Genomic DNA, 17,146 nt, shown 5'->3' with positions numbered 1-17,146 from the left:
TGTTAACTAATCGCACTTATAATCTGAATTCTGTTTACAAACATTTGATTTAAAAATAAAATCTTTTTGGCGCTTACTATGATTTTTAACTTGGTTTTGGTTTCTCTGCTTTTTTTCCTGACAAACTCAGGTGAAACTGAACTAGTTATAAAATTGCAAAATTATTTTTGCTGCTTAAACTCTAGCATATGAATACAGGGGGAAAGAAGTTTCTTAAACATATCCTGAACTTTATCTGAAACATTGGCATGTTAACTCATCTCCTGCAGAGAAGAATTACATTATAACATTCTCCTGCTTCTTTATTTTTTTTGTTTCTTACGCTATGCTGTATGTTTCCCAGGATACATTTCCGGTTCATGAGTTTAAACCGAGATAAATAGTCCTCTCTGGGTATTATTTCCACTGTTTGGTAAGACCGCACGGAATTTTTACTTCCCATATGTGTTTTTTTTTGAGTAATTTGTGTATTTGTTCAATGTTATATCCTCTTTCTGCTGTTGAGAATATAAGTAAAAGCAAGTTTCCTAAGGCTGAGAGGTCGGTGTTGGGTAAAGCTGTGCTCAGCTGCAGGCTCCAGCCTAGGCTGAGTTTTAAGCCAGTGAATAACGTCCCCAGAGCTGCTGAGATCACTCATATGCCTAACGCGTGCATCGCAGTTTGACTCAGTTTGACCCCGTTTGACTCCAGAGTGAAGGAAACGATGCCTTGGTTGACCATAGCTGTTTGTTTCTAATTCGTCTGTATTCACACAACCTCCGTGTCTGCTTTCCATTAACATGTGAGACTTTAGCGGTGGATTTTTTCACAAACAGTTACCACTGGCCAAACTAAACTCCAGTGGGTGCAGTTGGACACCACTGAGTGCTTTTGAACAATTGCCCATGTCTCTCCTTGCAGACAAATTCTCCGCAAGAGCTTGTGTGCCGACAACCACTTGTGGCCGATACTCAAGCCTGCATCTCCTCCGTTGGTATGTTACTGCAAAGAAAAAGTAAAAACCCACTTTGGTGCTGTCATATGAGGCTCATGAAGCCAGTGTTCATTGGTTGCCCCTTGAGATGTTTACTCAGTTATTCAGCTCTTTGCTGGGAAATGTCCTCTCGTCTATGGAAATTTCCTTGGGTTGGATGCTTTTATAAACAGTTACAGCCTGTTTTCTCAGAGCGTAATAAAACTAAATGGCTTCCTGTCACCATAACCTCTATTTAGTTTTATACTCTTCATAATTTTCTGAATCTCTGTATGCCCTCTCCTTTCTTGGCTTCATTTTGGAACAAATTCCTGCTTTTGATTTATTTTGCTATGATACTGCCTTCACTCAAATTCCTCCTTTAAAATTTTCTTTTGTAAACCGTCCTTGTACATTTTTGTTCTTCTCTTAACCTCTCTTTAACTTTTAGGTTGGGAGGAGCTTAAGCATTATCTTTCATTTGGTTTCTTTAACTAGTACATTGCCTTGCTTAGAATATTTAGTTAAAGAAATAATTCTCTCTCGGAGTTACTACCTGTCTTTTATATCCCCAGCCATCAGTGCATTTTCAGGGAACCACAGGTTTATTTTGTTTCGAGTGGGAGGTACAAGGAGCCCAGTTACTGAGCAGGTGTGGTGACAAATGACCGAGGATGCTACTGCTCCATTTAAGTCCAGCAGCACTCCTCTCTGAACTGGCAGCTACTATCTGTTTCTGCCCTTTCCAGGTCCATTCATGTTCATCTGAAAAGCAATATTATTTCTTTTCTGCTTTTTCTGAGACGCGTAGGTAGTTTGAGAGCATTGTGAAAATGTATGAAACATCAGGCCAGTTGTATGATCAAAGGTAAAAGAGCTGCAGATAAGCTTTCCTGGACACATGCATGCATTTTTGGAAATAAGGCCCCCTGGCTGAATATCTTATTGCTTACTAGCAAATGTTTTGTCTCCGTGTCAATGCCAGAATTTTAATTGCATTTCTCCCTGACATTAGATATGTAGTCTAAGGAACTGATGTTCCACTGCAGCTGGAAGCTGACATGAGACTGAAGTGACACATCCTTTGCTGTGGAATACTTGTCTCCAGCTGTTCCTTTGCGGGGTGTGTTACGGAGACTGCACCTGTGCACGCTGGGGTAGCAGCAGCCCAGGAGGATTCCCTGCCATAACATTTGTCTGTGAAATGCATACTTTCTTCCTGAGGAAATGGACTTATGTCAACAAAAATGCAAACTTTAAAAAAAAAAAATGCGTATGTAGTTCTGGGAAAAGCTAAGCATCTTTGCTCTTAAAGGTGTAGGGTGATTAATTTCATGTGCCATATCCCTCACACACACATTCGTCTTCTTTTGCCAAAAGCTGAATGGAATTGGAAGCCTATGAATGTCCATAGTTGCCAGACAGCTTAAAATTGAGATACTGTGAAATGCAAACAAATGGAAATGTTTCTCTCTTGTGTAAGTATGCAAGAATTATTAAGCATTAAATAGGAATTGAAAGGAGAATCATTTGAGACAGTTGAAGGTGAACCTGAGCTGGTTCTTGTGTAGACACCTGGAGCAGGAGTCCAGTTAGAGAAACCTGGACAAGCCACTCTTGTGGTTCTGCTCCACACTCTGATTTTGCACCCCCTTGGTTGGTTAGTGTGGCAGCAGCTTCCTAAAATAGCTGTAGAAAGATATAATCCTTCACGGAGATGCCCCCGCATAGGAGTAAGAGTAATTTGTATTCGTATACCTTATTTTCTTTTCTAGATTGAAGTAAATCATACTGATCCAAAATAACATTTCTGTTGACATAGCTGTGTCCACACAAGGGAAGGTAATGGTTTAGCTAGGTGAGTATAACACAAGCAGCTTGTAGATGTCAAGAAGCTCTAGGATGAGAGGGGACATGGTGTGTCCTGCTGGTATACTTACTGTCAGGGTATGACGGCTTGCTTCAGTTGAGGAAAATTACTCGTATACACCCAGGTTGTTTTTTCACTCCCCTGTATTTTCCTTTTGTGTTCAGATACTGCTTAGCTACTTTTTGTCAGAGCAAAATGCAAAGGAGCTTGAGAGGCTCAGGCCATGTGGGGTCTGTTGTCATTTTTGCTGAAAGTCTGCAAGGTAAGCAGTCCTTCTTCTGTGTCTTCATTTGCCACCTCTTCTTTATTCTTAGTTAGTTTACAAGATCTTCAGAACATGTGCAGTTCATAACTATGTGTCAGTAAAGTGCCTAGGACACTAAAATACTGATTTTTGTCAAGGCAAGAGGGTAACATGGCTACAGAATAGATTAGGAAAAGAAATGGCTAAACTAAACTTAGCTGCAGCCTGAAAATAAAGAAAATTGTGCTTTTTACAAGAAAATCTGTGTTTAACAAGTATTGTGCCTTTCAGACTGAGAATACAAACCTCTTTTACAAAAAGAAAATTGTACCATTACTATTTTTGTGAAGGCATCTGGTCAATGTTGATGTGTATGTTTCGTTATAGATTAAAATGTTTTTGAGTGATCTCTTCTGACCCACTATTGCCCCTTTTTGTTTGGCATTCAATTCTATCAGCCCCTTCAAAATGTAGTTATTCCTCTATACTGCCACGAAGTTGAATAATAGACACATGATTTAATCCAAGCTGTCTCCAGCAGTTAGTTGCCTTCTGGAGAGTATCCAGATGTTGCTTGAAAAGAGAAGACTGGGAAAAAAATAAACAATTTCATTTGACAAATGAACCAGTGTATCTTTTGTCTCAGCCATCTTCCACTTCAAAAATCTTGCTCAAATAATATAATTGTGCTTGAGACATTAGTAGGTTTTGGTTTGTTTGGTTTCTTTCATTCATGAAGCTCAAAGCTTTGTATAAAGATGGTAAAACATAATTACTCCAGACACAGAAGTGGAAACTGAGGCACAGTTCTTGAGTTAAACTCAGTAGAGAGGCAAAGAGCAAAATCCAGGTAGTCTGACCTTCTTCAAATATTACCAAGATTTCTTTTTGCATTAGCCATCCTTTCTGCAAAACAAACTGTTTCTGCTTAGAGTGCAGAAACATGCCTAAAATGTAATGCTCTCTGTACGACTTTGGGCTACCAGGTGGGCAACAACACCTTCTCACTGTAAGAGCAGTAAATGTGAGAAAAATAAATGGCTAGTTCATTTTTGCAAGGAAGGTGCTGCAGCATCGCTGCAAACTCAAGGAGCTTGGTATTCCTGAAGTGTTTTTTCATGATTATTTTTTAGGTTCACTCTTCAGTTACATAACAACATATGCTTTCCCTATTTACAACGATAAAATAGACCAAGCTAAAAAAAAAAGATTACTCCCACTGCAAATGTTATGGCACTGATGTCTACTACTGATACACTGATGTCTTTTTCCACCAAAGCCAGCTAGATGCTGCCTCAATCTGCCATGAAATGTCTGTAATCTCAGAGCCATGAAGTATAGCAATGTGCAAGGAAATGCACTCAAAGAAAAAGCGTCTGCTTGGCAATCAGTACTTGGAAAGCGTCCCTTAAACTGTCGGTAGCTCCCCGGATCTTCCCAGTGTTCCCAGCAGATATTTTGGGTTGGAAGAAAGAAATGCCTCAGCTAAGCCTGAAGGCACCTGTTGGAAGGTGTCCCAAAAGGTGGGGATTGTCAGTAATGGGGATCAGTCTATATTGGAGGCAGATGTTTTATGCTTGATAGTGACTGAAAGGAAAATTTCCCACCCAGGAACTGTCAAAGGCAAGATGTCTGCAGTGTAGTAAGAGCTTTAGAAATAAAATACTAGGTTGTGATAGAGGTTTGCTTTATGTGAAATTTCTCTCTCGTCAAAATAATTTTGAGGAAGAATTGTTTTCCCTTTTTAACACCGGTTTTTTGACATTTCTGAAATGGAAAAGCTTTTTGTTATTGTCAGAATGACTGTGTTATGAAATGTAGATGTAAGTAGGGTAAAGAATAAGTTATAACAAATACATTTGAGAGATTCCTGCACAGAGTTCCTGCACATGAAATAAAAATGTACGTTCTAGCAGCTCTCAACCTTCCCATGCCATCAACAAATGTGGAAATGGAAAGGGCAAATTCTCAGCTGTGCACCAGGATTAAAACAAGCAGCAAAGCCCATCTCTTCTCAGCTCCACCCTGTGCCCTCCCCTTCTGCAGCACCTCTACTACTGTGAAGAACTTAAACTTCAACCAGTCACCCATACCAAATCCTGGACCTGAAACCAGTGTGATGCTGAGGACCCAAAGAATGTTTCTTTTTGGTAGATGATGGTTTTGAGAGAGAGTGGTGCCTGTTTGCGTCCGTATGGAGGGCCCGGGTGGAGATGGATTGGTGGGCAGAGAGCAGGTGACAAGGTTAAAAGTGCACGATGGCTGCAGTTTATCACTTGGATATCAGTAATGTGGACATGCCTATGTGCGTGTGGATTCCCAGCACACATATCTGAATTCGCAGATGTGGCTGCTCAAAACCTTTCACAAGTGTCCTCAGCCCAAAGCCCCGATGCCTCACACATTTACCTTCAACGCACATCAGGAGCTGCTGCAGTGGGTTGTACTTAAGAAGTGAAGTCTGGAGAGAAATGAGTCTTCTGTGCGATTATTTCATACTTTCTGGCTTCTCTGATTCAGTCTAGCGCTGAACCTCTCCCTTCTCTTCCCCTTCCCATTAGCCCCACGAGGCCTCCCTGACCTTACCGTCCACCCATGGTTTCCATGTTACTGTCAGCCTCTTTACACTTGACTGATGAGAAATATGTGATTATTCAACACATCATAAAAACAGCCAGAGCAAATGAAGGAGAAATCTGGAAAGTATTTATAGAAAATCTGTAAACAATCATTGCAATTCAGCTCTTCAAAGCTGTGTGCACATTAGCTTATTAGCTGTTGAGCAGTCAGATGTGCTTTGGTTCTTTCACCTTTTTTAAAAATTAAGAATTGCTTTATTATACTCCCAGCCATTTCGTATTTCATAGATTTCTGTTTGCAGAAGCAATTTTTTTTTTTGAGCTACAATAACCGAGATGAGATTATTATTTTTTCCCTATGACTACACATCATTTCATTGACTTCAGAGGTTTGACAAGCACCGATTCACTGACATTCCTTGTGTGCTAAGAGGCTTCTCGAGGCGACTTCAAGCACACGCATCTGTTTGCTGTGTACAGCTCAACATCAGATTCAGATAAGTAGGAAAGAGGAGGTGAGAAACAAGAAGCTGTGAAACTCTTCTGGAGAGCGACACAATGCAACGGTGGGACACACATTGCAAAGTCTCTCTTCTCTGCAAGAAGCAGGGGTGTTCCTTACTCACCATAGCATGATTCAACCAGTGCGGGATGACTCCATCAAGGCTTTTGGGGTAAACCAGCTCTCGATTGTAGGTATACAGTATCCAAAAGGATATAGACACAAACTGGATCCAAAATACAAAATGAAATAAATTTCAAAATTAAAGACAAACATAATTGATGGGATTTGACTAGTGCTTTCCTTACTGAGAAGGCAAAACATCTCCTACATGAAAAATAGTGATATTGCCATATAAACTTGCGTACCTCGCATATTACAACATAAAGAAAGGAATTTACTCTGAGGTGCAGTGTTCTGTGTTGATACTGTGAGAAAAACCTCCTGTATAAACTGCCAACACTGACATTTTCTGTGGAATACTAGATTAGGTTTTTTTTTTTCCTTTTGCAGATGGGATCTTTTGATAGTCCAGAAGTTCTCCTCGAGGGATTGGCTGTCAGGCCACAGCATTTGTTCTGCTCAGTAGCTAAACAAAAGCAGATCTTGGTAAGACAGTTCACCTAGAATTTACTCTCATCTTCACAATCCATAAGCCTAATTTCTAAACCACGGGTGCAAGTTGCACTGTGGGCACCCATTTTTATCCCAACAGAGGAGGATTTACAGTGGGAGAACTTTACTGGATGAAATGAACCCTGGTATCGGTTATTGACACCTGGAAGCTGATTTGCAGTTTTTCGGTCTGGCTTTGTATTTGAGCACACTTTGTGCCTCAGGTTGGAAATCAGGAGTATGAGATGCTGAAAGAACGAGACTACCCCGTGCCTCTGTCCTGTGGGCATGGTGAGGGTGCCCGGTGGGGGATATAACAGCAGCATCATGAATGCTGCTGTACAGGGAAGATAAACTAGCCAGTCTCTCTGTCTCCATCCCTGGCAGGACTTTTTTAGTCAGCCAGCTGACTGAGCTGCTTGTTGGACCAGATTTAAGCAGTGCTTCTCAGTCCTGCCTCACCCAGCTGAATCTCAAAGATTCAGAGGGTGCCTACACATATAAGAAACCCACCGGTTCCTGTCCAACCCACAGTACCAGATAAACAGCACTTCAATAAACAGCATTGTTTGTGAGAGAGTAGGTGATATGTGGTGAATCTGATGTTGGCTATGACTATAATTATTATCCTGTGAATCTGTTTCTCTCCAGCGCTTATTTAAAGCCACACTGGAATTGGAGATGTGAGATTTTGCTGCCTCTTAGGTACCCTCTCCTGTCCTCCTGGCCCGTGCTGTGCTTTAGAGAAAAGCCCTGAGTTGATAAATCCACAGCTATTTGGTCTTTGACATTAATGGAGAGGTTACACCTCTTTCACCCTTTGGGGTCAATCTGTGTTCGCTCGGGGACAGCAACCCTAAAGTTTTTGTGCAAGAGGCTCTGCTTTCAACCATGATAGGTTCAGCACCTTTCCTTCTTCTAAACAGTCCAAATCCGTCTTCAAATGGTAAAAGAAACCCCACAGTTCTTATCTATCTTATACATGAGCATGCTATGCTGTACACCCCAATCATTTATGCAAACATTATTTTTACATACAGAGGTTACTTACTGTGGACACTGGGAAAGCCAGGACACTGAAAAGAAGGTCTCTGCTGGAAATTACGCACTTAGCACACCGCAGTTTCTTAATTAGTCTCAATGCATCAGCCAGGAAGGACACTCCATAGAAGACAGCCTGCAAAACCTAAAGTAATTACACCTAATGAGGGAAACTCATCCAGCTTTAATTAGCAAGTTCCTCAATGAACTCTGTTCTTGCTCTTCAGGGAGCTGTTTTGTTTGTGAGCTGTGAGCTCATGTGAGGGAAATAGCTGTTGGCTAAATCTTTTTTATTAACTGAAACTGATTAACTAAAGTTGTTCAGGAGATAACTTTAACAGTATCTTGTTTAATAGGCTAAACAGAGATGCGTGATGTGATGCAGGGGTGGAAGGACATGTTGAAAGCCAGCTCCTTCACGCTTTGTATGTTAATTGTTACGTTCAAGGTATCTGAGCAGGAGCAGGAGAGAAAAAAATATGCCGGGAAATATTTCCTGTAAAGCAATTGCTAGGTAGTTTCTCCCATCATTTAGTCAATACAGGATCTTCTTATCAAGGACTGAGGGTGCAGCTGATCTCAGTGTCAAGCAGCTCACAGTGCTCTAACGTGAGAATTGGGTGCAGAAGTTAGCAAAACCAGAACCTCCTTTGCTGAACTCAGAGGGATTCAGGAAAGGATTTCAAGTGCTTGGAAGAAGAGATCCAGACCTCTGTAATTAAAAACTTAATAAGTTAAACTATTTATAACTAATGAACTTTGGAGTTGGGGTAGGGGGAGTTGTGTTTTGTTGTTTTTTTTTTTCCTTTCTTTAAATCGTTTATAAGTCATGAGGGTGCAGTTGTTTGGGGAAGGTAGTAGGGGGATTTTCTAAAGAATTAGGTAAGTGAACATTTGTTACAAACAACATTCCAAAAACTGTGTATGAAATTGTTAAAATATTGTGGTTTAAGCCAATACTGCTTTTCCAATTACTTTGTTTTCTCTCCCAGTGCTACAGAGAGGGTCACGCTGAACCAGATTTGTCAGATGCACAAAAACAAGCCCTAGCAGAAAAATACTTCTTCGGCTACCTTCCCTTTGGCACTGAGTCCAGTTCAGTTCTGTCAACTTGTGGGGTGCCCTCTTCTTTTTAAGGCTAGGTTGTCCCAGAGTGATGCAATATGGGAAATTCAACCTCCTGCAATCACTGGACTGGCCAGGGATGCTTAAATGGAAAGAGCCTGTGTTCCGGCTTCCAGGATGAGATCCTTTTGCCATGATCTTACTCTGAATCAGATATTTATTTAGAGCAAAGTTTCTGAAGTTGTGGACGGTTACTTCATCAGTTTCTGAAGGAGCCGAGAAGGGTGGTGCTTGGGAGGGGACAGAATTAGTGCAATGCTTTTTCATCAGAAATTCCTCTGCTATCAAAATATCCACGGGAAGGAGGGGGCTATGATTTCATTATGCCCGTTGTCAAACAAGGGTTTCTGCAAACTTCAGTCTGCAGAGACTGAGTCTTCCTGGGGAGCAAAATGATTGTAGTTTGCCTGAGCAAAATATCTGTGCAGTTATCTGCAACCATTCCCATCCATTTTGTGGCTTCCCGGGGAAGGGAAAAGAGACACCCTTCCTTCCCAATCCTTTCCACAGTCCAGATGGTTGCTGCAGTAGATTGCAGCCAGGTGCCACTGGTGGGGCGTCCCCCCTCCCCGCACAGACCCACAGTGATGGGGGTACGGTGGTGCTGACACAGGCTGGCCCAGGGTCGCCCAGGACGAGGTATCAGAGGCTGTGCACAGCCTGGTTCAGCTGCAAAGCCCTGTGTTCCCTCTCAAGAGCGTGGGGAGAACAGCCACGTTTTTACATTAAAAAAAAAACAAACCCAAGCAGCTTCATCAGAACCCACATATGGTTTTGTTCAATTCTGAGGCACCCAAACCAGCTCTTTGAAATGTGGTTTTCTCTCTTGCTCTCTCCCCATTATCACAATTAGCCTCTGTGACTGCAGGCACAATTTCAGTCCGTAGGGATTCAGCCCTCCAAGTCATGGGTCCAGTTCAGAAGAGTCTGTAACAGGGCACAGCGCGCTTAGACCCGAGCACATGTTCAACCCCAACGTCTGCCCCAGTCCTTGACCTCACCAGAACACCAAAACCAAGTCTTTGAAGGGCTGAGAAAAGCCTGGTAATAAACAGAAGCTCTTGTTACACTCTGTAAAGTCAGCAATAACTTTCTGTAAAAGGCATGAAAAATGAACACAAGGGTGGTGACAGTCTGGTGACACATGGTGACTAATTGCCAATAAAGCAATTAGGGAAAGGCCTGGTTCCCAGAGGATGGGCCTGTTATTATCTTGTTCATGGTCAGCCTTACATTAATCATGGGACAGGGATAGGCCTCTTCTTTCTCCTCCCCTTCAAAATTAACTAAAACAAACATTTCTGAAAAGAAACAGTCCCAAAACAGTCCCACATTCTCAGTCTGCTAAATATTCTGTCGTTTGCAGGGGAGGACAATGTTATCTTCCGTATGGAAAATGCCTATCTGAATACGTAACCTGACCCATTTCTCTGGCTGAACATGGAGAAGAACAAGACCTGAAGAAGTCTGAACTCTGCCTAAGGAGCATGTTTTTGCACTGCTTATAGCTCTATCCTTGTCTGTCATCATGAGTTCAAAGGGGTTTCAGTCAATTTGTGACCACCCTGTATTTTCAGGAGCAATGTAAGTATGTACAAGTAATTTCCAAGCCAGGAAAGTGAACCTAGCTAGAACCATTCCTAGCATTTCAGTAATGCTCCGTTTTGCAGGGTGCACTGCCAGTAGGCTCGAGTCAGAGCTTCAAACCCGCACTCTTCCAGGCTTATTCCTGTAAGAAAGGTGCATCCAAATCTTGCCGCCCTTCACTAATAGGAAATGGTGACATTAGAAAAAAAAAAAAAACACATGAAAACATCAAATTATTCCAGATGTCCTGTGAATTTCCCAAACAGCAGTGCTGGCGCTCACAAATCCATTGCAGCCGCCCATGGAATATAAATCCGCTGGCTGTAAACAAAGAGGATCCCCTCAAGTATTCCCACACGAACAGAAGGAAGACTGGAAGCATTCAGAAAGCTAATGATTTACCCAAAGAAGAGAATATGGATATGATTATCCCTGTTGGAGAAATTCTGCTCTCCTCTCTAAACCCTATGGAGCTCCATGGCACTGGGATGCTGTAGAAATGCTTAATTTGGCCGATCGATTTTCCAAACTGAGAGTCATAGTGACAAAGACAAACCTTAATTTTTATCTGCTGCAGTGATGGAAGGGGTGTTTCCATTTAACTAACCTGACGTTATTTACTTTTGTGTATAAGATCTAGCCATATGTGTGTATTGAAATCTCCAACTAGTACAAATAAATCAGGCTCCAAGCTCTGCCCTTAAGCGGGGATAAATGCAATATTCTGAGTAGGCTATTAGACATAACAGTCAACATCTAGTGTAGACACGCATCCATTCACATGATAACGACCTGGAAAATATGTATACTAAATACTGTGTCTATTCTGAAATAAATAAAAAACAGCTTTCAGGAGAATTGAAAAGTATTTCAATTATGAAAGACAAAAGCATAAGGAATACAATGGGGCAGGAATGCAAGTAATAGTTTTTAAAGATGCAGTGTGCTCAGTATGCAATGATTTACTAATAAATTTACAGCAGTGAGCAGATTTTTATGAGCTTGGGTATTTCAGGCAATGAATGATTTGGCTTGTACTGTTTTGTGTCACAGACAAATGAATACAAAACTATTTTTATCTGTCATTTCTGCTTGTTCAATAATTGGTCAATGAACTCCTTTGATACAAAAGTCACTTATCTTTTTTTATTCCCCCTCCCTACAAAAATATTTCCTTTCTGAATCTTGATTGCTATGATCGTTGACTAGATAAATGAATCTGAAGTAACATCAGAGCTGTAACTCTCTTGAGACAGTTGCATGAGTAGTGAGGAATTGAATGAGGTGCTAAAAGAGGGTCATATCTAGAAGAAATTCTTCCAGCATCCCTCCAGCAGAGCTAGGACTCAAGCTGCATTTCCATCCCCGGATAATGTCACGTTTCCCAGTATTTCTATTTCGGATTAGAGTGAGCTGGCCACAGCAGCTTTCCACAGAAGGAATTTTTTTAAATGCAATTCCGAAGAGCTAAGAGGAATTTTTGGGGGAAAATTTCCAAGCGATTCAGCCGGCCGGTGCCAGAAGCCAGGCAATAGCAGTCTGACACTAGACAGGCAGAAGAGCTGGACAAGCGCTTGGCGTGCCTGGTTCTGGAGGAAGCCCCAAGGCATAGCCCAGCACTGTCCAGCACAGCAGCTCCACTGAACCAGCACAGCCCAGTGGGAACATTGTGCCCACTCTTCTTTCCAGGACCTTATTTCCTGGCATCCCAAGGCATTTCCTGGGACTACTTCCAAATGTAACATGTTGGATGTGCACTTGATGGACATCCCTCTGGTTGACAGCCACCTCTTCCTTGATGTCCCTCAGTAGCAACAGGGTGTGGTTTAATGCCAAAATGTGGGATGACTCTTCTAGGTCCTGTGGAGCCCCAGAGGAAGCTCCTTGTCCCCCTAAGCCATCTTGTCTTCTCACCCTCTTCCTATCTTACTCAGTGGATCAGAAAAATTGCCCCACTCCGAGATATCCACGAATGCTGTCCAGATCAATGGGAGAAGGGGGGATGAGGGCATATTTCTCCCTGGGCCCCTTTCCCTTCTTGTCAATCCTTTCTTGAAAAAAAAAAAACAAACCACATCTATAGAAGAAGGACTACTGGCCATGAAGGAGTAATTTTGCACACCCTGCCCCATTGCCACATTTTCTATGTGAGAGATTGGCAACATCTTCAGCCCAAACCATCTCCCTGTTGGCTGACAACTCTCTTTTAGCATAGGGATCAGATCAATAAGGGGTTAAAAGATGTGGGACAAAGGACTGGAGAAGCGGAGCATGGGCCCTAGTTCGTGGAGATTTAATGAGACCTGAGCTGTTCAGCAGATCCATAAATGAGCTGGAGAAGGGAGTGAACACTGAGGTGGTAAAGCTTTGTAAATCTTTTTTTTTTTAGGTTTTTTTTTCCATCAAAGCAAAGCCTGACTGCAGAATTGCCAAAGAATCTCAGGATACTGAGTGTCTGAGAGATCAAATAGCAGAAGAAAATCTGTTGGTAAATGCAATGTAATGCACTTCAGAAAAAAAAGCCACTTCAATTATATATTTTTCAGCAGTGGGTTCTAAATTAACTATTGCTATCTGGGAGAGAAATGTTTGACTCGCTGTGAATAGTTCTCTCAAACTGCCAGCTCCTTGCTCACCACTAAGCAAAAAAGACAAATAAGTGAGTTAAAAATTGTTAAGAAGAAATAAACAACCGACGAGGAAACACCTTTAAGCCACTGTATAAATCCTTGCTGTGTTCATAGCTCGACCACCACAATCTGCCCTACTCACCCCTTCTGAAACCAGAAAAGCTACCGCAAAGGGTGACAAGGATGTTTTAATGAAAGAAGCAGCCCTTTGTGAAGAGAGATGAAAAAGGCTTGGACTTCCAGCTCGCAGGAAAGAATAACCGAGGGAAGAATCTGGTAGAGGTATCCAACGAGTGGCAAAGAAAAAATTAACAGGAAAGGACAGTTAAATGATAACACAGAATAAAGGGGCATCCAGTTCAGTTGTCAGGAAGCAGGTTTACACCAACAAAATTCTCTTTCACAAGGCATGCTTGCATTGCGGCACTTGTTGCCACAGGATAGGGAAGGTATCAGAAGTATAAACAGGGATGTTTTTCCTTTGGATAGGTGAAGGGAAGGCTTTGAATGGATATTAGCTACCTTGGCCCATACTCATTTTCTGGCTGGGTAAACTGGTATGCCACTGTGAGGGCAGAGCTGTAGAAAGTTCATTTTAAGCTCTTGTCTTATGCAGCCTTTCCCTTATCATCCACTGCTGGTCACTACGGGAAGATGGATGCTAATTTTAATGAGTATTTCTGCATCCCAGAATACCGGGAGATGGATTACTTGCTTTCTCCTCTTGATCTCATGCTTTAGAGTTGTGTCATATACTGGGTGATAGATCTCATTATAATGGTGCCAGGGGATGGCAATGCTGGTTTTGCCTGAGGGTGCGGTTGGGGCTTTAACAGGGCCAGCTTTACCCAAAAACCAAAGAAGAGGAGCTGGGCACACAGGGAGCAGCTTCTCTGGGACTTGGCTGGTGGTGTTTTAGTCTACTGACATAAGTCCCAGCAGAATGAACAGAACATACTTAAGGTTATTGAACCCTGACCATTTGATTGCTGGCATTTCAGAAAAATTAATTTTTAAAAACATCACAAGAAGCCTAGGTGTACTGAAACAGAGATAACATAGTGACAAACCATGCGTACGCCATTCCAACTGCAGTGATACATGTGCCCTCATCCTTCCACAGGTGGCTTGGCCACTGAGAAGGGGGTTGTGGCTCCCTGAAACCTGGGCTACTGAAGCCACCTCACGTGGCATTCACCACCTCTTGGCTGCAAATATTTCACAGAGTCATGGAATGGTTGAGGTTGGAAGTGACCCACATTTCCCAACTCCCTGGGGGTCTCCAAAGGCCCCACTTGAAGCTGGGGAGCCCTTAGGCTTCCACTGAACTCCACTGTGGAGTATCTGCTGAAGAGTAAAAGTAGAGATACACATACCCCGAGCCAGACCTCCCACTGGTACTTGACTCTGACGGTCACACAGAATGGACTCAAGGCTACAGAGGTCCCTGCATCATCCTTCAGATTAGTGAGTGTCCCAGAAATATGTCCCTTGTAGGAACCCTCTCTACACGCTCACTCTTTCCACTCCAGTGCCAAGAGTCACTGACAAACCACTTGAACTGCGAACAGGCCATCTCCCCCAGGGTATCTCACGTGCTTTCGTTTTCTTTTCTGTCTTGTGAAACCTTAGCATATTAGGAGAACCAACATGCATTACGGTCTATATTTTTCTGTGTACTTTTAGGAAATGCAGCAAGCAGTTGATAGCACTGTTAAAACAGATGTAGTAACATCATAAGCTTCTCTCTCCGCAGGCTGGAATTTCTTTCCCTCGTGCTCTCAACTGATTGTCAAACTAAGCATGTACTCCCAATGGCTCAATTAGCACCGGGATTTGCTTTGTTCTACCTTTTCTATAATATACAGGACATAAAAGCCTATTTAAAAAATGAATTAAAAGTCTGAACAGCATTATAATGTGTATTGAATAAAGGGTTAGATAACATGCATCAAACTTGCACGTGCCCCAGCTGGACATACCCTGCCTTTCTGTCCCTCTCATCACTGATACCTTCTCTCTTTTACAAGGAGACAGCTAGCTTCAGAGCACTTTCAGAAAGCCAAGCAGCTCACCAGCCTCTATTCTTTCTGCATAAAACCTGTGAATACGTTTCACAGCAGAAGCATGGATCCCTACATAGTTTCCTTTGGGGTATAAACCGTTAAAGGAAGCAGTTTAACAGCAGCAAATATACCAGCTGCGTGTCTTGAGGCACAGATGGCAGACAAACAAACAGACATATTGGTATCACTGTACAACATGATTCGCTTACCAGATTGAGGACTGTCAAATATTTCCACTGCCCACCATAAAGGAACACTTCAGATGGCCGCTCTTCTGTTCTTACGTGCATGATGGAATAGGCGATGAAAAAATACCAGACAAAAGCGAGGCAATGGTACGCAGCGAGAGTAGGGATATCCATGCTTTAGCTAAGAGCAAGTGATAATCGGTCCAAAAGCAGCTTTTCTCTTAAGGTCCTCGGTCACTATGCATGGGACATGGCAGGGCAGGAGGGTTTCCTTCAGAGCAGACTCAGGACACGGAGCCACTTTGCCCTCGTCAAAGGGAATAGTCACAAGGCTGTGAACTTTGCTTCTGTTTGTTTCCCTTCTCACTGTACAGATAGGCTGGGGGGGAGGCAAGAAGAATAGGTTTATTCCCTGGATTTAAATGCCTTGCTCAAGATTAGTGAAGATTAGTTGTGGAGTTACATAAGTTTTGGGTTGTTTTTTTTTTTTTTGCAAAAGTAGGGGGAGCTTTGCTGCTGATTTTGTGTAACGGGCTGTCGGACTTCGAGTAGCGAGTAAAAACAAGCAGCATTTTCCTCACTTGTAGCTATGGGAGCAGCCATGTCTCCAGCTCAGCTTGGGAAGCCTCTGAGACTGTTTTTTTCCGCTGTGCCAAAGGAAGAAGTGGGAAACATAACAGTCTGTGAAAGAAAAACCGAGTTGATTTGTTGATAGGCTATGGAGGTGGCAAGGAAGCTGAGAGGATTTGTAGGCAAAGGTCCTTGGGGTTGAAAATCACTGCAAGCGTTGACATTTTTTTGGTGGGAAAAGGCTCTGCTGCCTTTACGCCACTCCACGCAGCTGGGATCCTTCACAACCATGCACGGCAGGTTGGCCAAACCCCGAGTTGCTTTGAAGCTCTGGCAGGGATGGAGACATGGGGCAAAGGCCTTGGGTAACAGATCCTGAGCACCAAGCAGGGCATCTTGCCTACCTGCCATTCTTCAGACAGCCCCTCTTCCCTGGCGCGATGCTATCGCGCTGTCAGGGCTGGGATACAGAAGAGAAGAAGCAATACTCACACAATGACCCTAAAATGGAGCGATCAAAAAAGTTCCCGTGGAAATGTTCATTTTTCCCTCTCCTCCTGCCTCATGAAGCAGCCTTAATTAGCACTGGAAAATACCGGCAGCATTTCCTATTTGGGCCAGAGTCTGTGTAATTGCAGTGCTGTCAGCAGTAATTGCCACCTGAATGCTTTACAGGGGCCTCGGCAGGGACCGTGTACGGTGCCCCAGCCAATGCCTAGACCTTCCCCATGCAGGACAGGGAGATGGGGTGCTCTTCTCGCCCCTGTGGAGGCTGTCCCTGTGAACAGGGCTGGGCTTTGGCCAAGCAGACTGTATTGAGAGATCTTTCCTTTTTTTTTTTTTTTTTTCTTCCCTTCTAACTGGCCTACAGGCAGCATTGAGCAATCTGCTGTGTTTTGGTTTGTTTTGGTTTTTCTCTTGCATTTTTTTTCCCCCCTGATACCGGACGTCAGGCTCCACGTGGGATGATTTCCTATGAACTCAGACAGCAATGTGCATGCATGTTGGGAAACAGCCCTTGCACTGAAGCACTTCAATATCCTCCTGTGTTTCATTGACTTCTTCCCTAATTCAGATTATCCGCATCCAGCTTCCCCAGGCATTCCAGCCATCACAATCCCAATGAAAAATTTCTGCCTCACTTAGGAAAAATAAAGATGTAGATCCTTTTGCAGTT

At 42.8% G+C, this 17,146-nt stretch overlaps 1 protein-coding gene across 1 annotated transcript in view; it reads right to left on the bottom strand.

Moving 5' to 3' along the window:
- Nucleotides 1–15,573, bottom strand: part of ADTRP (androgen dependent TFPI regulating protein) — a 33,633-nt gene extending 18,060 nt beyond the window's left edge. The window contains exons 1-3 of the mRNA XM_010128945.2: nt 15,421–15,573; nt 7,814–7,948; nt 6,272–6,373 (exon numbers count right to left, since the gene is read on the bottom strand). Of these exons, the coding sequence (XP_010127247.2) occupies nt 6,272–6,373; nt 7,814–7,948; nt 15,421–15,573 (390 nt within the window). The remainder of the gene's footprint in view (nt 1–6,271; nt 6,374–7,813; nt 7,949–15,420) is intronic.
- Nucleotides 15,574–17,146: the final 1,573 nt, after the last annotated feature.

Source organism: Chlamydotis macqueenii, chromosome 2 (assembly GCF_036417535.1).
Source record: "Chlamydotis macqueenii isolate bChlMac1 chromosome 2, bChlMac1.mat, whole genome shotgun sequence".
Lineage (NCBI taxonomy): Eukaryota > Metazoa > Chordata > Aves > Otidiformes > Otididae > Chlamydotis > Chlamydotis macqueenii.
Note: the sequence above shows the minus strand (reverse complement) of the source record. Positions and strands in the feature narration are given on the sequence as shown.